Raw genomic sequence first — 24,014 nt, forward strand, 5'->3', positions numbered from 1 at the left:
AAAAATACCTACTCAATTTATTAATTTTATCTACAACTTTTTAATCATTTAAAATAAAATAAATTAATACAACTTTTTAAATTAAATAAGTAAATAAAAAATAAACTATAGCAACTATAGGGTCTATTTGATAATGTTGTTTGAACAACAGTTTTCATTGTTTAAACAACATAACACGTATTTCCACAATATTTTTTCACTCACACTTATTTCCACAACACTTAAATAACGTTACTAAAAATCTCTTATCAAATGAGCCTATATATCTCATTTTGTCACCTCTGCATTTAATAATTTAGCTTTGCCTTTCCAGTTGGAACCAACTATCAGCCCGTGTCTCCATTCTATAGAAGACTAGTATTTAACAACTGTTTAATTTACTCCATTCTATAGTCTATACTAAAGTCTAAAGATACTTTAAAAAAGCAAGGGTCATTACTTTTACTTTACACCTACACTATTTAACTTTAGTTAAATGAATTCTTTGCTGTGGACCATTAACGGAACTCTCTCTCTCTCTCTCTCTCTCTCTCTCTCTCAAAACGTTGCATATTCCTTTGAAACCTGCAATCACACAGTAGAAGCTTCAGGCACAAAACTGCAATTCTCTATAATCTGTAAGTTTTCACTTGTTACGTGCATCCTTCTCTTCTCTTTTTATTTCCTTTCCTTTTAGTTTCACTCTTTTCTTTCCAAATCGTTTCCTTTTACTCCTTATTTATTTATTTTTTAGCCCTTTAGAAATCTATGCTAATAATTATTCACTAAATAACAGTTGAAATCAAATTATATGAGTTAATTAGATATTTAGAATAATCTTCATTAAGAAACTCATAAAAATTAGATTTATATTAACATTTATAATTAAGAATTCCATATCTTTTCAAAAAAAAAAAAAAAAAGAATTCCATATAATTATTACAATTAAGAATAGTGATTGTGAACTCATTTGCTAAATAAATAAATGTAAATAAATAGATTTCGGGGTTACATGCTAGTCATTGGTATCCTTTTTTTATGGCGTCCTTTTTTTTTTCCTTAATTATATTTTTTAGTCTTCAAAAAGATGAAAGCAAAACAAATGATCTAAGACAAATCTTTCAACCAGGTTTGAGAAAACTTCACAAAAAATACCCTCGAAGAAGATAAGTAGACAACCACTAAAGTCATGCTTAATTTTGATTTCGAATCCCTATTTACCAACAAAAAAAGAAATTAATTGATTTAATTATTTTATTTTTAAAAAAAATTTATCAATTCTTTTTTAGAAAAAGCATACATTTATTTAAAATGGATAGGTAAAAAATATATATATATAACAAATATCTCATTTCACCTTCATTTTGCTCGCATTTGCATTTTGTTTAGCTTTGCCTTAGCACTAGCAGACTAGCAGCAGGAAACAATGAGTGGATCCCACCTTCAGTCCGCGTGAAAAATTTGAGGGAAACAAACGGGGAGTTTTATATGTTTAGAGTTCAAGAAATTTCCTCCATTCCATAACTAAGTCTAAACTACAGATACTTTTGAAAACCAAGGGCCACACTTTAGACCTACATTTTAATAAAGAGAGTCAATTAAATGATTTCCTGACTTGACTAAAAACAAAACGTTGCACTTTCCTTCATCTATATATATATATATATAGCAAAAACTTAGAAAAAATCTAATTAGGTTTTAATTAGATTCTCAATTTTGTGTCATGTGTCCCATTTAATTTTTAATTTAATGTCAAGTGAATTATTGAGTGTAAAAATTGAAGAGTCCAAATTTAATTAGATTCTAAATTGAATTTCAAATGAAATTCAATTTTGCGCCACGTGTTTATCTAAGTTTTAATTTTTGTGGCAAGTGAATTCTAAATCATATATATATATATAAAATATGAGAAATCGTTACATATTTTAGAAATGTATGGTTTAAAAATAGTGCAAGTTAATATCATGTATAATTTGAACATCTTCTCAAAAAAGTTTAATTTGAATTGTACAATTGTGATTTTTTTTTAATTGTACTGTGCATATGCATAATTGTGATTGTTTAAAAAAAAAGATATAATTTAAACCGTGTAATTGTGATTATTTTTACTTGTACCCGTGCATATGCACGGGTACAAATAAAAACAATCACAATTATATAGTTTAAATTATACATTTTTTTTAGAAAATGTTCAAATTATACATGGTATTAGCTTACATATTTTTTAAACCATACATTTCTAAAATATGTAATGAATTCTCATTATACATATATATATATGATTTAGAATTTAATTGGATTTAGACTCTTTGGTTTTTGCATCCGATAATTCACTTGCCATAAAAATTTAAAAATTAGATGGATAAGTGGCGCAAAATTAAACTCCAATTGAAATCCAATTTATAATCTAATTGGATTTGGACTCTTCAATTTTTACACTCAATAATTCACTTGGTACAAAAATTAAAAATTAGATGAAATACGTGGCGCAAAATTGAGAATCCAATTGAAATTTAATTGGATTTTTTCTAAGTTGGCTTTTAATTTATATATATATATATATATTAATAGGCAAAACTCAGAGAAAATTCAATTAAAATTTGAAACTATAATCCAATTTTGTGTCGTGTGTCTAAATTTATGTAGGGACTACACAATAATTATCTACTCAAGTTTGTGTCATGTGTCCACTTAAATTTTAATCTTTGTGCCAAGTGAGTTAATGAGTGCAAAATACTAAGAATATAATATTAATAAACTATAAATTTCTTTAAAAAAAAAAAAACTAATTACATATACTCAATAAAAATCATCACACGACAAAGATCACCACACGTTCTATCTTATTAAAAATTAGAAAAAAAATGATTATAAATAGTATTAAATTTATGTAAGAATTTTAATACGTGACTAATTGTGTATGATTTTTAATATATACATACGTATGCATATATTGCATGCTTTTTTTTTTAATAATTTGACTAACTATTTATATTTATATAATAAAAATTGTGTTTAATTTTAAATGCATCCAATTCATGCATATGGATGAGTTACATGCTAGCATATATAGAATTTAAACCATCAATTACACAATATAGTAGCTTCACCAACGATACAATACTGCTAATCTGCTACTCTCCAAAATCTTTAAGTTCTCACCCTCTTTTTCAATGAGTATCTGTAACTGTAAGTTCTCACTTGTTGTATATGTTCATTCTTCTCTTTAATCTCCTCTCCTTCGTTTTACTCTTTAAATTCTACATAGTTTCCTTTTACCCTTTATTCGTTTATTTATTTTTACTTGAAATCTAATTGAATGACATTTTGACGAGTATCTATAATTCTATATTGTGATTCAAGGTTTACTTGTAAGCTTAGATTGGTTTTCATGGATTCAAAAAGCCCATCTTTCTCTTCTTCCAACCATAAGTGGAAATATGATGTCTTTCTAAGTTTTAGAGGTGAGGATACATGCAAGAATTTTACAGACCATCTATACACTACCTTAAAACAGAAGGGTGTCAACACCTTCATGGATGATAAAAATCTCGAGAGAGGAGAACCTATTTCCCATGAGCTTTTAAAAGCAATAGAAGAATCATTGTTTGCTATTGTCATTCTCTCAAAACACTATGCAACCTCAACACGGTGTTTGGATGAACTTGTGAATATCATCGAATGCAAAAAAGAGATGGGGCAAATAGTTTGGCCCATTTTTTACGACGTGGATCCATCTGAGGTGCGAAAACAGACGGGAACATATGCACAAGCATTTGACGAACATGAAAAACATTTCAAAGATAATATAGATAAAGTTCACACGTGGAGAGCTGCTTTGACAGAAGTGGCCAATCTCTTTAAATTTCATTTACAAGATAGGTAATTTGTGCTAATGTCATTATTTCTCTTTATAAATTTTATTAAATAATCGTCTTCATTAACATTTGAGATTTATTTTGTATCTAGTTGTTAGGATGTCATTCTAATGCATTTGACATGACAATAATTATCTCTGTTTTTGGTTAGGTACTAGTCCCTTTGAAATGTATAATTACTTGGTACAGATTATAAATTATTAAAAATTTACAATATAACACTATAAGGGTACTTCTTTTAGACGTAAGATTTAGACGTGTATAACCCTAATTCTTTAGTTATAGCTTGTTATTGTCTTCTTTTAGATGTGAGATTACCATTTTTACATGGGAAATTGTATCTCCTTACTTTTCTACTTTTCAATGTGGAATTCATTTGAATTTAAAATGATTTACAACAATTTTCCACTTTTGACTCAAAAAATAAACAAATTAATTTTCATTCTTTACTACGATGGGAAATGATATGTCCACAACATTTTCATTATATTTTTACATCAAATTTTCACTGGTAGGTTGTTAATGGTTGTTATTGGTAGACAAAAAAGTAATTTAAGTTGTGAGACTCAAATTAGAGATAATAATAATTTACCACATATAAATTCGTTGTGAAAATGTTATGGACCGAAGCACTTATCTACTACGATAGTTTCACCTTAATGAAGCTTAACACAAGTAAGATAACTAACTTTATACAACCAAGGCCACGCTTGTGGAGGCTTGTCACAACCAATTTGATAGTAGTTTGTTGTCATTCGAAAATAGAAAATGTGCAATATTTATATAAACAATACATTAGAACATTGTCAAAGTCTTTGTAGTTGAATTGGCTCATCCCCATGAACAAAGTACTTGGGGGTCTAGGAGGGAAAGGGTTTCGAGCTGCGAGGTTAGCTGCATGTTGTAATTATCTCTCAAAATACATTAGAATATTTTCATAAGACAAACAATATATATGTGTGAGTAGTTCACAGAGAAAATCTTTCCTCCACCGTATTATTCCCCTAATGGGACTCCTCCTCCCCTGTCCGAGCCAAAAAAAAAAAAAAAGTTCTAAAAAGAAGAGAATCCTCTCCCAAAAATTTGTAGTGGATTTAAAAATTACTCCTTTATCTTTAGCCAAGCCCAATAAATTGTTATAAATTTTTATTTTAGGATTCAACTAACATTTGAAAAAAAAAAATTGCACTTGTATTTTTCTTTCATAATATTTTAAAGGTTACACTTCTATAATCATAATGGGACATCCATTTCATTAATTTAAAAAAAAAAAAAACAAATGTTGTACGTGACGTGGATGAACTATCAATTAATTACAAAAATAAAAATAAAAGTTATCCTATTTTTTTTGTTCCTTTAAAAAAAATTGTAAAACGATGGAACCTTGTTTAGGAGTTTCATACACATAATTTCAATAATTGAAAATGAAAGTTAGGGACTTCAACTAGAGAAAAGAAAGATTAATTATTGTGCACATTCTTAAAATAATCAAAAGCACGTATAGAATTTCTTGAAAATTAATAGGTACTCTTAAGTAGTTAAATTATTATTTTTTAGATTTCTCTTTATAAGTTATTATGTTGATGAATATATATTGATTTGTGATATTATATTTTAATTAATACTATTCTTTAATAGAAATTACAATGTACGATTAAGTTATGTTTTAAGTGAATTTTTTTTTTAAGTTTTTATTTATTTATTTATGATAATTAAGATATTAAGAATTTAATTTAATATTTATATTAATTAACATTTTTTGAATCAATATTGTGTCAAACTATGTCTTATTCTTACCCCCGAAACTAAAATCCTAACTTCAACTCTACTTAATATAATTGTGTATATATGGCTCCAACAGTAACTCATTTCTTTATTCTCGGTGATTTGGATTTTGGAATTACTGATCTTGTGTTTGAGTTATTGCATGTACTTAGTTTTCTTCTTCTCAATGTGAGATTTGAAATAATTTGAGGGTAATTTACATTGAAACTTAACACTAAATATATGCTTTCTTTTCGAAGGTGTAGGGTAATATGGATGACTCAATTGTATAGTATGATTGTCGCTCTTCTTTGCAGGCATGTGTCAAAATTTATCCAAGATCTTGTGGTAGAGATATTGCACAAATTAAGTTTAACACTAAATATATTCTTTCTTTTCGGGTGTGGAGGGTAATATGGGTGATTCAGTTGCATTGCTTGATTGTCTCTCTTCTTTGCAGGAATGAGACAGAATTTATCCAAGATATTGTGGAAGAGATATTTCCTAAATTAAGTTACAAATTCCCAAGATCAGATACTAGTGATTTAGTAGGAATAGATTCTCGAGTAGAGGAATTGATGTCGCTTTTGGCTATACAATTAAATGATGTTCGCATCATTGGGGTTTGGGGGATGGGAGGAATTGGAAAGACAACTCTTGCTAGATTTGTCTATCATAAGATTTTTAATTATTTTGATGGTGGTAGTTTTATCACTAATATTAGAGAAGAATCTGAAAAACACGGTTTACTTTCATTACAACAAAAACTTATTTGTGAAATTTTGATGGAGAAAAATATGAATATTCAAGATGTTGATAAAGGAGTTCTTTTGATCAAGCATATCACGTGCAATAAAAGGATTCTTCTTGTTCTTGATGATGTAAATCAATTGAACCAATTAGAAAAATTAGCTGGGGAGCTTAATTGGTTTGGTCCAGGTAGTAGAGTTATTATCACAACTAGAGATGAGTCTTTGTTGAAAAGACATAACATATTTAAAATATATGAGGTTAAAGGATTGAATAATGATGATGCTCTTCATCTTTTTTGGTTGAAAGCTTTTATGAGTGATTGTCCTGCCAATGGTTATCTAAAGTTGTCTAAACAGTTTGTAAATTATGCCAAAGGCCTTCCATTAGCTATTGAGGTTTTGGGTTCTTTTTTGTTCAATAGAAGTAAGAAGGAATGGGAAAGTGCATTAAATAGGCTCAACGAATTTCCTGATCAAGATGTTATCAAAATACTTCAAATAAGTTTTGATGGACTTCATGAAATAGAAAAGGAAATCTTTCTACATATTGCATGTTTCTTTAATATGAAAGAAAAATATTATGTGGAAAAAATACTAGATTATCTTGGCCTTGACCCTAGAATTGGTTTAAGGGTTCTCATTGAACGGTCACTTTTAAAAGAATTTAAAAATAAATACAAGATGCATGAACTACTACAAACGATGGGTAAAAGCATAGTTCGTAAAGATCATCCTCAAGAACCTGGGCGGTGGAGCAGATTATGGATATACAAGGACATTCACAATGTACTAGTGAAAAATTCGGTAAGAGATCATTTGTAGAACTTAAGCATATGCCTTATAATGTTATTCAACACACAGTTACAATTTGAATAACTCTAGTATCTTGCAATTCACCTATCCATTTTTCTTGATTATCAGGGAACAAGAGCAAATCAAGGCCTAGTCTTAGAGCTTCCTAAAGTTGAAAAACTACCTAAATATGAAATGAGATATTGGAACCTAGAAGCCTTTTCAAAGATGCCTAACCTTAAATTGCTTATAATTCATGGTGTTCAACTTCTGCATGGCCCCAAGCATCTTCCTAATAAATTAAGACTTCTTGATTGGAGTGAGTATCCTTCAAAATCTTTGCCATCGGATTTTCGACCAGATGAGCTTGCTGAACTTCACTTGTTGCATAGCAAAATTGAACGACTTTGGAAAGGGAAAAAGGTAAGATTGTTATTTAAGTACTTTGATACAACTTTGTTTTTAATCTTTAATTAATTGTAAGGTTTGTCAAATCTAACTCTTCTACTTTATATTTTGGCATTTAACAGTACTTGGACAAGTTAAAGTTCATCACATTGAACGATTCCTTAAATCTCATTGCAACACCTGACTTCACTGGAGTTCCCAATCTTGAGAATTTGATTTTTCATGGTTGTATAAATTTACATGAGGTTCACCCATCTATTATGGTTCTTAAAAGGCTTACCCTTCTTGATCTAGAAAACTGTAAAAGCCTTAGAAACCTTCCAGGCAAGTTTGAAATGGAATCTCTTGAAATTCTCATTCTTTCGGGCTGTTCAAAAATCAAGAGAATTCCAGAATTTATGGAAAATATGGAATGCTTATCAAAACTTCATTTAGATGGCATTGCTATTACGAAACTTCCCTCTTCAATTGAACATTTGACTAACCTTGCTTCATTGCATTTAAGAAATTGCAAGAATCTTGTGTGTCTTCCTAGTATCATCTGTAGCTTCAAGTCACTTAAAGATATTAATTTGGCTGGATGCTCGAAGCTTGAAGGTCTACCAGAGAAACTGTGGAATGTTGAAAGTCTAGAGAAGCTCAATGTGAGTGGAATTGCTTTAAGAGAGCCGCCTTCCTCTGTTGTTACGTTAGAGAATCTTAAAGAACTATCTTTTCGGGGATGTAAAGGGCCACCACCTAAACTATGGAATAAGCTTTTCCCCTTTAATTTAACACCAAGAAGAAGCCAAAATCCTGTCAGCTTGTTCTTGCCTTCCCTTTTGGGTATGTGTTCTTTAACGAGTTTGGACCTGAGGGACTGTAGTCTCCAAACTATCACTAATGATATTGGAAACTTATCATCTATATCCTATTTAAATCTAAGTGAAAATCACTTTAGTTGCCTTCCTGAAAGTATCGTGCAACTATCTAAATTGAAGACAATTTATTTAAGCAATTGCACAGGACTTCGTTCATTGCCACAATTGCCATCAACAATTTATCATATTACAGCAGATGGTTGTACCTCATTGGAAACATTTCCAGATGGAGTAAAACCATACGATCTAACCCAAACACATCTTTTCTTCTTGAATTGCTTCAAATTGGCTGATAATCAAGGTCAGAGTGACATGTTCTTGAGAATGCTATTAACAGTTCATCAGGTCTCTCTCTCTCTCTATATATATATATGTGTGTGTGTGTGTGTGTGTGTGTGTGAATTCTAAACATCAGAGTTTGTATGTTTCAGGAAATTTGCAAGCAATCTTTAAGATTTAGTTGCATGGCTACCTTTGATATTTTCATTCCTGGAAGTGAAATTCCAAAATGGTTTAGCCATCAGAACGTGGGGGATATAGTGACTGCAAAAGTTACTCATCCCTACAAAAATGTGACTATACAAGTGCCTTCTCATTCGAGTAATATGTGGATTGGAATCGCTGTGTGTGTTGATTTTTCAAGCCCCAATTCTTTACTTTCTGATAAAGGGGAGTTTTTGGTATGTCGCATTCTAACCAATAAACATAAAGGTTCAAACTTTTACGTAGGCTATTGCCCTAGATTGGTTCAGATTAAATCATGTCACCTTTGGATGGCCTATTTCCCCTCTCAATCGTTTAAAAATAATGATATCGGATTGAGTCAAATTGATGAGAATGGATTCATACAGATGGAGCTTAGATTTCGATGGGATTTAAACCAAAGCTTGAAGGTTAATAAATGTGGGTTTCGTATGGTATACGAACAAGACTTAGAAGATATAAGAGAAATGAAATCAGCTCAATCCAGCAACAGCATCTGCATCACTCCTTATGAGGGTTTGGATGTTCACAATGATTTTCACAATTCAACAGAAGGTATCAAAATGAAGCGAAGCCGTGATGAATATGAAGGGGCTGGACCTAGTGGAGAAGGCAGCTCTAACTATGTCCCACCCTCAAAGAGGATTGAAAGATAGAGAATATATGGGCTCATGCTAACTTTGATTGCAACAATTCTAATGAAGGTGGCCTGGTAAATCATCTTTACAAAGACTCTGTAGCTTCCTTTTGTTTTTGTTTTTGTTTTTGCTTTTGTTTTTCTTGTTGTTAAAATGTCATTGCCATTACTAGTTTGTTAAACCTGTTAGAGTGTCAGAAGCCACCTTTTACAAATTTTCCTTGAAAGAATAAATCCCAAATTTTAGTTAAGTAGTTTTGAACTTTTTTGATAATATACTAGGAAATTTAATGCAAATCAACCATATATATATATATATATATATATATATCACTTGCTTGTTTTGTTTTAAAATTTAAAATTTTAGTTTTAGTTTTTGTTGTTTACAACAAATTTTTATTAACTTTCTGTTAGTTTTGGTGGAAAGTTAATGCAAATTAACTTTTTATTAGCCTCAGCTGCTTTATATTTGCACTCACCAGCTGTTTCTCATTCTTCCCTCTCATGGTCAGTGGCTCCTAAAGTAGTTGCAAGCAGTGGCAAACAACCATCTGTGAAAGGTGAGTGCTTTTTCTTTTCTTTTTTGGTCTCATACCTGAATGCATCATAAATGTAGGCCGTCAAGCTGAACCAAGACCTATTTTCTTCTGTGTTTGGTTTTGCTATGAAACTTGATGTGCTTCTTCTGCTTTTTATTTATTTGGACTTTTCTCCATGATTTCTGATCTTCTTATCCCTTCTTATTTTGTTGGATTTCAATTATTATTATTTTTTATTTTCTAATTGCTTAAGTACTCAGCTTAATTTTGGTTTGTTTTGAATCTTGGACTAATGGGGTTAGATAATTGCAAAGACATTGGTTCTATTGCATAAAAAAAAAAAGTCCTGATTTTAACTTTGGTGCTGCTGCAATTTGAATCAGAAGCAGTAACCGCCACCTGTTGCATTTTATGTATATTTACTATAAGAAATCACTAAGCAAATAAATACATAAATAAATAAATTAGAAGCTCTAATTCAGATTATGGAAGGTTCATGCATTTCAAAGGTATGCTAGAGGTTTTCACATTATTTGCTTTGTATGTTATAGTAGCTTCTAATTGCCATAAAATCTGATGCAATGAGATGGTACTTGCAGCTTTTACTGGACAACTCAAAGAGGATTGGAAGACATATAATGGATGTATGGCTCAGGGTAACTCTGATTATATTAACTCTTATTATGGTGACTCTGATTGCAAGGATTCTAAGGAAGGTGGCCTGGGACTGGTAAGTCGTCATTACATTGATTCTGTAGCTTCCTATTGGGCACATATATACTACTCTTTTTTTTTCAATTTAAACTTTTGAATTTACTTTTAAGTGCAGCACTTGATGCATAGACTCTGTAGATTCCTATTGGGCCTGTGGTACCCTTGATTTTTTTTTTCCTTTCCACAGAAAGTTGGCCATGATAACAAGGAATCCTCCTTGTCCACAAGATTGTTTACAGGAAATCCATAATATGTGAGTTTTTATTTTTGTCAAAATGTCATTGCCATTACTAGTTTCTTAAACGTGCGAGTGTCAAAAGCTTACTATGTCATTTTCATTTTACCACCTTGCTCAAGTTTTTCCATAAAAGATTAAATTCCAAATTTTAGTTAAGTAGCTTTGATAAACTTATATTGGGAACAAGGTACAAGGAAATTTAATGCAAATCAGCTGTATATACATCATTTGCTTATTGTTTTTAATTTTTTTTAATAGTCATTTTGCGCTAAATTCTTATTAATGCTCCATTTGTTTTTGGAACGTTTATTCAAGATTTCAAATCAACAATTGTCTTTGTTTTGTTAAGTACATCAGCCTCAGTCCCTTCATACTTGAACTCCCTGAAGTTCTCTTTTGTTTTTTGTAAGATCTCGTTTTGTTGAATGATATTTCTGTGTTTGATGTAATGCGATGAAGACATATATGTTAGAATACAATAGACTATATAAAAATAGAGTAGATCATGCATTTGTAAAATACCATGATTTTGCCATACAACTAGCTGCTGTGATTTTAAGATTTCATACATAATGGTCCTAGTGTATTTCTATTTATATCCTTCGTTGTACTCTTTCAAACATTCAATTTAACACAATAAAGATATAGTTAGTGAAGGGTTTGCTAATATAAGTGTAGGCTGTCAATTCCGGTTAGTTTGGAATCTTGGACTAATGGGGTTAGATAATTGCAATGACACTGATTGTATTGCCTTGAAAGAAAAAAAAAACTTCTACTTTTAAATTTGGTGCTGCTGCAATTTGAATAACATGAGTAACTGCTCTGCTGCATTTTATGTCTATTTATTATAAGAAATCATTAACCAGATAAATACAAAGTTAAGTAAAATAGAAGCTCTTATTCAGATTATGGCAAGTTCATGCATTTTGAAGGCATGCTAGAGGCTTTCACATTATCTTCTTTGTATGTAATAGCAGCTTCTAATTGCCACAAAATCTGATGCAATTAGATGGTACTTACAGCTTTGACCAGACAGCTTTCACATAGCTGGAGGCGCTTTCTTTGCTATGCATCCCCAGATTGCTTGTTTAACATGTAGAGTAAGCTTAATCTGGTTGAGATTGAAAGTGAATATAGGCTAATTTGAATTACTGAGAGAATAGCAAAATATTCTTGTGCAGGTGCATGGAAGTGGAACCGTATAAGGAAGAAATGCCCCAAGGTTAAATGGTGAAGACCATCATTTGGTTTCCTAGGATGCACGGACACGAACACGGGTACAGGTATAACAAAGCGACACAAGTAATTTTTGAAAAATTATAACATGAAATGGCAAGTACGACACTGGTATGACATGGATACAACACCCTAAATGAAGTGTCCGTGCATCCTAGCTGGTTTGCCAAAGTAATTCCAGGCATTTATAGGATGGCTAAGGGTTCACAACAGATTGTCTACAAAAGATCGAATGTATTAATGATATGCTAATCTTGATGCTCGGTGTGTTGTTTGTAAAAGAAGAATTAAAAGTATGTACCACTTATTTTGTGATTGTTCTTTCTTGATGTGGATATGATGAACCAAAATGAGCTGCTGTCTAAAACCCAAAGTTCTGTTGGCTGATTATGTTCTACGAGGAGAAATCACTTGTGTCTAGACTGGCATACTGTCTATCATATTTGGCTCTAGAGGAATGCTAGTATTCATCAAGGAAGCTATTTTCTGAAGAGGCTATGGTCAAAATGATCTGGTGGGGAGTGAAGAACAGAGTTGAATGTAACAGTTACTACAATTCTGTTCAAAACAGGAGCTTTCTTTGGGGGTATTTCGTGTTCTGTACTGTTAATGGTCCTTGTCTCCTTGAACTAACAGATTTGGAAATTTCATTTTGTAATATTTATGGTGTGGTCTAGGATGTTTGTGTATTGGTGTTGCTTTGTTTGGTTATATTTTGAACTGATTGTACTTGTTTTTATAAATGAATTGCTCATTCATTCAAGAAAGAAGACTGCTTTTCTTTCATGGTTGTAGCTGCAGTCTTTGTTATTTCTGAAATGGTCATTGGTTTCAAACTTGGTGTACCCAAAAGGAGAAAGCATGATACTGTGAAGAAGGATAAGATGGATCGGATTCTCAAAGATAAATGCTGTCTTGCAATTTCTCTTTGGTTGCAAGACCAGCAAATATGATGGCATCCTCAAGAATGCACAAAACCAGCTACAAAAATTGGATATATGCATTCAAGATCTTGAAGGAGGACAAGAATAGCTGTTTAGGCGTTTGATAGAAACAAGAGTCTCCATTCTCTAACATCCTCAACCACTACTCCTCCAATTAATGCAGGCTCTACTTCCTAAATTGTGTTGTAATTCTCTATTTTAAAATAATATATTTCTGGCTTTTGATTAAGAAAAACAATAGTCTCATGGCATTTTTTTTTCCTTTGTGTATATTGATTACCTCGGAGACATGGAACATGTACTGTGATGTTTACATGCTTGTTAGACATTGAGCATGCTTGGTCATGTGGGTTCAAGCCTCAATCCAGGCTTAAATATAATAAAAACACTAGTGCCTAGGCATGCCGCATGCATGCTTGATGATGAGTATTTTACATTCTTAAGGCCTTTGCTCATGATGAAGCATCAGAATTTGAGCTTAGTGCAGCTCTTGAACCTTGATACATAGATTCTATAGCTTCCTTTTGTGTGATTTGTTGGGCTTACACAGTTGGTTCAAAGAAACAACCTTAGTAACGCCGTTTGAAAGTGCTGCTAGGGAAGTCTAGTTGTTGGATGGGCTTACCTTTGGGGCCTGTTGTAGTGTCCTTTATTTGTTATTAGGAATGGGCCTTTACTGGCTCGCTTTCTTGTGATGGTGTAAGTAAGGACTGTTTAGGTTTTTTTTTTTTGTTTTAAAGAGGAACTATTTAGTTTTTGTTTGGTTGTCTGTTTTTTTTTTTTTTTCTTTTTTCTCTCTCTCTAAATTATACTCTAACATTTATATTTAGGCTTCAAAAAGATGGAAACAAAACAAACGTTTTGAGTGTCTGTTTGGAAATAGTTTATTTAGCTAAAGCTAAAAAAATTTTGATAAAAATATAGAAAATAGGTTAAAAAATAAGTTGAATAGTACAGTTGGACTTGTGAATAGTATTAAAAAGTACAATAAAATCCATAAAAATTAGCAAAAATAAACTAAAAATGTAAATAAACTGAATTTTTCAGCTCATTCCAAATGGTTGCTAAGAAGAATTTCCAACATGGTTGGAGAGAACTTAACAAAAGATACTAGACAAATAGCCAACCATCAAAGTCAAGCTTAATTTTGAGTTAAAATCCCAATTTAACGACAAAAAAGAAATTACTCAATTTATTTATTTTATATAGGAGAAAATTTATAAATTATTTTTAAAAATAAAAGCACACATTTTTTTTTAATTAGATAAGTAAATAGTATAAAAAATAAAATCTATAACAAATTACCGCATCCCACCTTCATTTTGCTCACATTTGCATTTTATTTAGCTTTGCGCCTTTGCCTTTAGCACTAGCAGCAGGAACCAACGTCTTGGATTTAGGATCTCTCCATTTCTCTTTCAACTCCAAGACGTTTGTAGTTTGCAGATTCTGATTCAAGTTTTCAATGTAAGTTCTCAATCTCTCTCTTAGTTTCTCTCTCAATAATCAATATACTCTGTCAATTTTTTTCCATACCCATCTTCTTTTAGGAGCTTCTCTTTCGGTATAAATTATGAAAATCCATCTTTCTTTATTCTTGCTTGTATAGACTCATACCCAGAAGAAATTATCGGCTGTGTATCAATTTTGCTGTCGTAGTTCCTCATATTTAATAATATTTGGCACCTGTGGGAAAGTCTCTGAGTTGATTGTTTAATAATATTTGGCACCTATCAAATTTATGCAAAATGTTTGTTAAAGATTCTGATTAGTGGGTTTTAGAGTCATAAGCTCAACGTAGTTGGGGGTCTCTCGTGTTCATAGATATCAATTTATGCCACATGCCTTTCCATTGTTTCCATGGCCTTTATTGTGATCTTGATGAACATAGGGATTCATTTTGAATCATTGATTGACTTGAAATAAAAATTGAACTGTGATTAATGGAATTGAGTTCACAACTTAGGTAAATTATTTTTGAATTTCAATTGTTTGATAAATTGTCCCAATGAATTAACTTTGTGATTCCTATCCCTAGTTTCACTCATTTGTTTCCAAATCGTTTCATTTTATCCCTTATTTATTAATTTTTACTTTTAAAAAGTTAATTGAATGAAATTTTGACTAGTATCTCTAATTCTATATTGTGATTCGAGGTTTACTTGAAAGCTTAGATTTGATTTTCATGGATTCAAAAGGCCCATCTTCTTCCTCTTCTTCTAGCCGTAAGTGGAAATACGATGTCTTTCTAAGCTTCAGAGGTGAAGATACTCGCAAGAGTTTTACAGATCGTCTCTACACTACTTTGAAACAAAAGGGAATTTTCACCTTCAGGGACGATGAAAAACTCGAAAGAGGCAAACCTATTAAACTTGAGCTTTTAGAAGCAATAGAAGAATCATTGTATGCTATTGTCATTCTCTCGAAAAACTATGCATCCTCAACATGGTGCTTGGATGAACTTGTAAAGATTATGGAATGTAAAGATAAAATAGGATTAATAGTTCATCCCATTTTCTACGATGTGGATCCGTCTGAGGTACGAAAGCAGACAGGAACTTATGCACAAGCCTTTGTCAAACATGAAAGAGAGAATATAGATAAAGTTCACATATGGAGAGCTGCTTTGACAGAAGTGGCCAATCTCTCTGGTTTGTCTTTACATGATAGGTAAATTTTGCTAATAACATTATTTCCATTGAATATATTAAATTGTTGTCTACATTTACATATGCTAAATTTATTTTTTAACTAGTTGTTGTTATGATGTGATTCTAATCTACTTATCAAAAAAAAAATGATGTGATTCTAATGCATTTGTCATGAGAAAAACTACAATCATAAATGATTGTGTATTTGTCCCTTTGACATGTATATTTTGTTGGGTCCTAATCTAATCCTGTGTGAATTAAGAAAATTAGTTAAGAATTTTAATCAATCTTTAGAAAATATAATCACCAAATTCACCAAGCCAAGATATCAATCACACAAGAACATAGAGATTTTCAATATAAATACAATGATTGAGGGGTAGTTTTCTCAGATTTGGGTTTACCTTGACATGTAAAGCTATAAAAGTTTGCTTAGGTTAGTTAATTTAGCAAATAAGTCAAGTTAATGCAAGCTTAAGTTTAGGTTCAATTATAAATAATTTGAGTTCAAATATGATAATGTGTTTATAAATAAACTCGTGAGTATGAGACTTGATTTAAGCATGTATCAAATTATATGTCTATGTATATACATATACAAAAATATACTTATATAGTTTTGAGATTGGATCGTGTAAGTTTGTAAAATGGTTCAAATTATTATTTGTAATTTATTGATAATATAAATAATCTAATATGTAATAAAAATTACATATATTTTTTAACAATACAAGATTAGTGAATTCAATTTTTACATGTTTATAGACGAAATAAGTCTATCTAATTAACTCAAATGGTATAATTTCAACTATAATTTAGATATTAATTATCATAATAGATTTGTAAATTGGTAGCAAAAAAATTTAGTTATAGTGTTTATTCTATATGGGTAAAGAATAAGTTAATTAATAGAGCTTGAACATGTAATATAATTTGGTGATAAGCTCTAGCTTTGATTGTATTCTAAATAAAATTAAATGAATTATTAATATTACACAAAAAATGAGTCCTTGATGATTGTAACTCATTACTGTCTTCTCTTTGATGTGCTATTACGATTTTACACAAAAATTTATTACTTCTCCTTCCTTTTCTAATTATCAGTGTGGATCCATTTGAAATTTAAACGATTTAGACAAAATTTACACATTGAATCAAATTCCCTCAACGAAATCCAAGCTTACATTGCATGCGCTTATCTCAAACCAATTTTGTACATCCACTAAATATCTTCTTCTCTTGAATTAGGTTTGGATAGAACTTTCAAACTTTGATGCTATTTTGACGTTTATCTAGGATACCATATATAAGTGCATTCTTATGTGTACATACATTTCAACCTTATTACTCCTCATATGAGAGGACCACCTTGATCAGAAGTCCCTTTTTGTACAAAAGTTATTAACTATCAAGCCCTTAACCTTTAACAGCATTGTTTATATATAAACAGTAACTCATTAATATGTTTGTTTATATATAAACAGTAACTCATTAATATGTTTTCTGTGATATTGGATTATTAATGTTATGTAGAAATTATTTCATTGAATTAGTTCTCTACTTCTCAATTGAGATTTAATAGATTTGAGGCTACTTTACAACAAAACTTAAAACACCGAATATCTGAATTTTTTTAGGGGTTGGGGTGTATTGGGCGGTTCAATCATATTTGCTTAACTGTCTTTCTTCTTTGCAGGTATGAGTCAGAATTTATCCGAGATATTGTGGAATTCATATCACATAAATTGAGATATCCATTACTAAGAAATATCAAAGGATTAGTTGGAATAGATTCCCAAGTGGAGGACTTGATGTCGCTTTTAGCTATAGGATCAAATGATGTTCGCATAATCGGGATTTGGGGAATGGGTGGAGTCGGTAAGACAACTCTAGCTAGAGTTTTTTATGAGATTGTTTTTAGTGAATTTGAAGGTGGTTGTTTTATCGCTAATGTTAGGAGTAAATCTGAAAAATATGGGTTACTTCCATTACAACAAAAACTTATCAGTGAGATTTTGATGGAGAAAAGTGTGGATATTTATATTAGGGATGATTATGATGGAGTTCGTATTATCAAGAATAGTTTATCTCATAAAAAGATTCTTCTTGTTCTTGATGATGTAAATCACTTCAATCAACTAGAAAAGTTAGCTGGGGAAGCTGATTGGTTTGGTCTAGGTAGTAGAGTTATCATAACAACAAGAGAAGGGCGTTTGTTGAAAATGCATAATGTATGCGGAATATATGAGCCTCAAGGACTGAATGATATTGAGGCTCTTCGTCTTTTTAGTTTGAAAGCCTTCAAAATTGATAACCCCCCTGAAGATTATCTAAAATTGTCCACATATTTTGTAAATTATGCTAAAGGCCTACCTTTAGCCATTGATGTTTTGGGTTCATTTTTGCATGGTAGAAGTAAGGAGGAATGGGAAAGCGCATCATATAAGCTCAAGGAATATCCTGAAAAAGAAATTAATGAAACACTTGAAATAAGTTTTAATGGACTTCAGGATATAGAAAAGGAAATATTTCTACATATCGCATGTTTCTTCAATATGAAGGACAAAGATTATATAGTAGATATATTAGATTGTCTTGGCCTTTACCCTACATTTGGATTGGATGTTCTCATTGAAAAGTCTCTCTTAAAAGATTATGAAAATAAATATTGGATGCATGACTTACTACAAATAATGGGACAAGACATTGTTCGTCGAGATTATCCTCAAGAACCTGAAAAGTGGAGCAAATTGTGGCAATATAAGGACATTCGCAATGTGTTGATGAAAAATACGGTAAGATACGTTTAGAGAATATACCTTATGACGTTATTTAAAGAAGTTGAAATTTGAACAACTCTAAGTAAGCATATATCTTGCAACTAACTCATTCCTTTTTCTTATTGTTAGGAAATGGAAGCAATAGAAGGACTTGTCCTTGAATTTGGTGAACTACATAAATCAGAAATGGCACATTGGAATCTTGAAGCCTTTCCAAAGATGCCTAACCTTAAATTGCTTATAATTCATGATGTTCAACTTCTGCATGGGCCCAAACATCTTTCTAATAAATTAAGAATTCGTGATTGGAGTATGTATCCTTCAAAATCATTGCCATCAAATTTTCAACCATATGAGCTTGTTGAACTTCAATTGTTGCATAGTAAACTTGAACAGCTTTGGAAAGGGACAAAGGTAAGATTGTTATTTAAATACTTTGATAAAACTTTGTTTTTAATTTTCAATTAATTGTAAGGATTATTAAAGCTAACTCTTCTACTATATATTTTGGCTTTGAACAGTATTTGGACAAGTTAAAGTTCATCAAATTGAACAATTCCTTAAACCTCATTGCAACTCCTGACTTTACTGGAGTTCCCAATCTTGAGAAATTGGTTTTCAATGGTTGTATAAATTTACTTGAGGTACACCCATCTATTTCAGTTCTTAAAAGACTTACTCTTCTTGATTTAGAAAACTGCAAAAGCCTTAGAAGTCTTCCAAGCAAGTTTGAAATGGAGTCTCTTGAAATTCTCATTCTTTCTGGCTGTTCAAAAATCGAGAGAATTCCAGAATTTATGGGAAGTATGAAACGCTTATCAAAACTTTACTTAAATGGCACTGCTATTACAAAGCTTCCCTCTTCAATTGAACATTTGACTAATCTTGAAGAACTATCTTTTCAAGGATGTAAGGGGCCACCATCTAAACTATGGAATAAATTTTTTCCCTTTAATTTAATGCAAAGAAGAAGCCAAAATCCAATGAGCTTGTTATTGCCTTCCCTATTGGGTATGTGTTCTTTAAAGAGATTGGACCTGAGTGACTGTAGTCTCCAAACAATCCCTAATGATTTTGGAAACTTATCCTCTATAGCTATTTTAAATCTAAGTGAAAATCACTTTACTTGCCTTCCTGAAAGTATCATGCAACTATCTAAATTGTCGGCAATTTATTTATGCAATTGCACAAGACTTTGTTCATTGCCACAATTGCCATCAACGACTTTTTGGGTTGTAGCAGATGGTTGTACCTCATTGGAAACATTTCCAAATGGATTAAAACCACACCATACACATGGTACACATCTTTTCTTCTTGAATTGCTTCAAATTGGCTGGTCGGAGTGACATGTTCTTTAACGTGCTGAGAATGCTATTAACATTTCATCAGGTCTCTCTCTCTCTCTCTCTCTCTCTGTGTAAAAATATATATATATATATGTCAATTCTAAACATTATGGTTTGTATGTTTCAGGAAATCTGCAAGAAATCTATTATATTATATCCCTTTGGTTCCTTTAGTATTGTGATTCCTGGAAGTAAAATTCCGAAATGGTTTAGTCATCAGAGTGTGGGGAATAGAGTTAATGAACAAGTTACTCATCCCAACAAAAATATGAATATACAAGTGCCTTCTCGTTCGAGTAATATGTGGATTGGAATCGCTTTGTGTGCTGTTTTGCCATGCCCCAATTTTGATCTTTCTAATATTTTGAGATGTTGCATTGTAATCAATAAACATAAAGGTTTAAACTTTTCTATAGGCATTAACCCTAGATTGGTTAAGATTAAATCACATCACCTTTGGTTGTCCTATATACCCTCTCAAATGTTTAGTGAGAGAGTGGGAGCAGTATTGAGTCAAATTGATGAGAATGGATTCATACAGATAGAGGTTAGATTTCAATGGGATTCCAACTACTTCCTGGAGGTTAATAAATGTGGGTTTCGTATGGTATACAAACAAGACATTGAAGATATAAGAGAAATGATATCAGCTCAATCCAGCAACAGCACCTGCATCACTCCTCATGAGGGTTTGGATATTCAACATGATTTTCACTATTCAACAAAAGGTATCAAAATTAAGCAAAGCCGTGATGAATATGAAGGGGCTGGAGCTAGTGGAGAAGGCAAATCTAACGATGTCCCACACTCAAAGAGGATTGAAAGATAGAGAATGTATGGGCTCATGTTTACTCTGATTAAGACGATTCTAATGAAGGTGGCCTGAGACTGGTAAGTCATCATTACATAGACTCTGTAGCATCCTATTGGGCATATAAACCTTTTGTTATTGTTTTTGCTTTTGTGTTTTATGGAATTTTTTAAGCTTAGAAATTACGTTAAGTATATGTTACACAAAGTCTGTAGATTCCTATTGGGCCAGTGGTAACCTTGTTTTTTTTTTTTTTTTTGAGAGAAAGTAGGCCATGATACAAAGGAATCTACAGAGTCAAAATGTCATTGCAATTACTAGTTTCTTAAACCTGTGAGTGTCAGAAGCTTACTATGCCATTTTCATTTTGCCATCTTGTACAAATTTTTCCTTAAAAGAATAAATCCCAATTATTAGTTAAACATTTTTTTTTTTTATAATAAGGTACTAGGTGCTCGTGAAGATATTTGAATATAAATTATTTTTACTGAATTTTGGCTTATTCACTTGAGTTTATCTGCTGAGTTCACTTACACACACACATATATCTGCTCAACTTAGGTGTGAATCAATTTGGAAAAAGACCTATTTTCTTCTGCTTTTGGTTTTGCTTTGAAATTTGTTGGGTTTCTTCTACTTTTAGTTTATTTGGGCTTTTCTCCATGATTTTTCATCTTCTTATCCCTTCTTGTTTGGTTGGATTTCAATTATTGTTATTTTTTATTTTCTAATTGCTTAAGTACTTGGGTTAGTTTTGGATCTTGGACTAATGGGGTTAGATAATTGCAAAGACATTGGCTGTATTGCTTTAAAGAAAATATTAAAAGTCCTGATTTTAACTTTGTTGGTGCTGCTATTTGAATCCGTACAAGTAACTGCTCTACAGCATTTTATGTCTATTTACAATAAGAAATCATTAAACCGATAAATACATAAATAAATAAATTAGAAGCTCTATCCAACTTTGATGGCATGCTAGAGGCTTTCACAGTATTTTTTTTGTTTGTTAAAGTAGGTTCTAATTGCCACGAAATCTGATGCAATTAGATGGTAGTTGCAGCTTTTAGTAGACATTTTTTCTGTTTTTTTTTTTTTTTTTTTTAATCACTGGAGGCACTTTCTTTGTCATACGTCCCCAGATTGCTTGTTTAACATCTAGAGTAATCTTAGTTTGGTTAAGATTGAAAGTGAATATAGGCTAATTTGGATTACTGAGAGAATAATAAAATATTCTTGTGCAGGTGCATGGAGCTGTATAAGGAAGAAATGCCCAAAGGTTAAATGGTGATGAATGTGTAGTGATATGCTAATCTTGATGCTTAGTGTGTTGTTTGTAAAAGAAGAATTAAAAGTATGGACCACTTATTTTGTGATTGTTCTTTCTCGAAGAGGATATCGTGAACCATAATGAGATTATGTTCTAGGATGAGAAATCCATTGTCTATACTGGCATTGTGGTCTACTGTGTATCATAATTGGCTTCAGAGGAATGCCAATATTCATCAAGGAAGACAACTTTTTGAAGAGGCTATGGTCAAAATGATTGGGTGGGAAGTGCAGAAGAGAGTTGAATATAGCAGTTACTGCAATTCTGTAAATGGTCCTTGTTTCTGTAAACTAACAATGTTGGAGTTTTACTTTGTAATGTTTTATTATTGTTAGAGATTTTACTTTGTAATGTTTATGGTGTAGGCTGTTTCTGTATTGGTGTTGTATTCTTTAGTGGTGTTTTGGACTAATTGTACGTCTGTTTCTGTTGAAATGAATTGCTCATTCATCCCAAAAAATAGAAAGCATTCTTTTTCAAATTAGGAAGGTTGAAATTGTTTGATTTTAACTTATACTTTTCCTATATAGTAAACACAAAAACCAAATATTTTTAGTCCTCTAGAAATCTATGCTAATAATTATTGACTAAGTTATGGTTGAAATCATTATTTTTTTAGTTAATTAGATAAAATGATATTCATTAGTAAACTCATAAAAATTAGATTTATATTAAACTTTTTTAATAAAAAATTCTATATAATTATTACAATTAAAATGGACTATTTATAATAACAAATTTATACAATTCAATTTGAAGTCTTTATAAGAATGTTATATATATATATATATATATATATATATATATAGAGGGAGAGAGAGAGAGAGACCTTAAATTATATCTCATACTTTTATCGTTAAAAAAAATGTATTTACCAGTTTGTTCATGAATACATTATTATAAGCTCATTCTAAATAAACAAACAAACAAAATAAATAAATAAATAAATTATGGATCAAGTTTGAACTATTCATAAACTGTTGAGTTCATTTACGTTTGGGGCCGTCAGATTTCCGAATTTAGCTAGGTTAAACTATTTCTATTTACGTTATCTTCCTTCAAGTTTTGGGCTTCCATAATTGGTGCAAAGTTAGAAACGAGCCTAGTGACATTGTCGGAAAGTGCTAGTAAGAGTCCAGTTGGTGGGCATTAGCATATCTTTTAGACCTGTCCGTTTCCCTATATTTCTTCTAAGGAAAAGCTTAGGAAGGCAATTAATGCTGCTAAAACTTTAGTGAATGGACTATTGGGGGGGCTGTTTTCTTGCATGGGACTGAAATCTGAATGTGCCCGCGCAAAATAAAATAAGAGAGAGAGACCATAAAAATAAAAAAATAAAAAAAAAAGTAAAAAACCACTCAATTTATTTATTTTACGCACAACTTTTTAATCATTGTTTTTAAATATAAAATCATACAACTGCTTAAATTAGCAGCAGGAACCAAATTGTGGATCCCACCTTCAGTCTACGTGAGAGTAAGGGTAGGATGAGTGTATATATATATAATATATATATATATATATATTTTATTTTTTTTGTTGACAAGAGGGTATAATATTTTTAGTTGTGATGAGTATGGTATAATATTTTATTATTTTGTTTTATTTCATTTTAATTTATGATAGAAGTATAGAACAACTCTTTAATATACTTTGTTTTATACTAAATTCTAGAGATATAAAAAACAAAAAAAAAAATCTAGAGATATTGTAGACTCCAGTTAGCTCAATTGGTAAAATCTCTGATATCAAATAAGAGATTTGAGATTCAATTCCCGTCTACACCATACACCGATTGGTGTTTTGGTTTGATAATAAAGAGTTATTTTCAAAAGCGAACACTAAAATAGAAACTCTTTTTTTTTTTTAAGTC

At 31.1% G+C, this 24,014-nt stretch overlaps 2 protein-coding genes across 15 annotated transcripts; both read left to right on the forward strand.

Annotated features, from left to right (window-relative positions):
- The first annotated feature begins 486 nt into the window (after window positions 1–486).
- Window positions 487–13,468, forward strand: LOC142619628 (TMV resistance protein N-like). 12 transcript variants are annotated; one of them, XM_075792809.1, is made up of 12 exons: window positions 487–617; window positions 3,343–3,861; window positions 6,082–7,177; window positions 7,295–7,588; window positions 7,696–8,778; window positions 8,865–9,113; window positions 9,285–9,628; window positions 10,066–10,113; window positions 10,692–10,822; window positions 10,994–11,059; window positions 12,067–12,139; window positions 12,226–13,468. In XM_075792809.1, the coding sequence occupies exons 2-7, from the start codon at window positions 3,371–3,373 to the stop codon at window positions 9,570–9,572; spliced, it is 3,501 nt and encodes a 1,166-aa protein (XP_075648924.1). In that variant the 5' UTR covers window positions 487–617; window positions 3,343–3,370; the 3' UTR covers window positions 9,573–9,628; window positions 10,066–10,113; window positions 10,692–10,822; window positions 10,994–11,059; window positions 12,067–12,139; window positions 12,226–13,468. The 12 variants fall into 12 exon arrangements, with proteins under 12 accessions (XP_075648924.1, XP_075648916.1, XP_075648920.1 ...); XM_075792801.1 differs by having other exon boundaries at window positions 8,865–9,628; window positions 10,922–11,059; XM_075792805.1 differs by having other exon boundaries at window positions 8,865–9,628; window positions 12,019–12,139.
- Window positions 13,469–14,542: 1,074 nt separating this feature from the next.
- On the forward strand, window positions 14,543–22,622 carry LOC142619547 (TMV resistance protein N-like). Of its 3 annotated transcripts, XM_075792676.1 has the most exons (7): window positions 14,543–14,691; window positions 15,381–15,894; window positions 17,572–18,670; window positions 18,785–19,069; window positions 19,177–20,046; window positions 20,131–20,894; window positions 22,056–22,622. In XM_075792676.1, the coding sequence occupies exons 2-6, from the start codon at window positions 15,410–15,412 to the stop codon at window positions 20,830–20,832; spliced, it is 3,441 nt and encodes a 1,146-aa protein (XP_075648791.1). In that variant the 5' UTR covers window positions 14,543–14,691; window positions 15,381–15,409; the 3' UTR covers window positions 20,833–20,894; window positions 22,056–22,622. The 3 variants fall into 3 exon arrangements, with proteins under 3 accessions (XP_075648791.1, XP_075648793.1, XP_075648792.1); XM_075792678.1 differs by lacking the exon at window positions 15,381–15,894 and having other exon boundaries at window positions 14,555–14,691; XM_075792677.1 differs by lacking the exon at window positions 14,543–14,691 and having other exon boundaries at window positions 15,687–15,875.
- Window positions 22,623–24,014: the final 1,392 nt, after the last annotated feature.

Source organism: Castanea sativa, chromosome 12, assembly GCF_040712315.1.
Source record: "Castanea sativa cultivar Marrone di Chiusa Pesio chromosome 12, ASM4071231v1".
Taxonomy (NCBI): domain Eukaryota; kingdom Viridiplantae; phylum Streptophyta; class Magnoliopsida; order Fagales; family Fagaceae; genus Castanea; species Castanea sativa.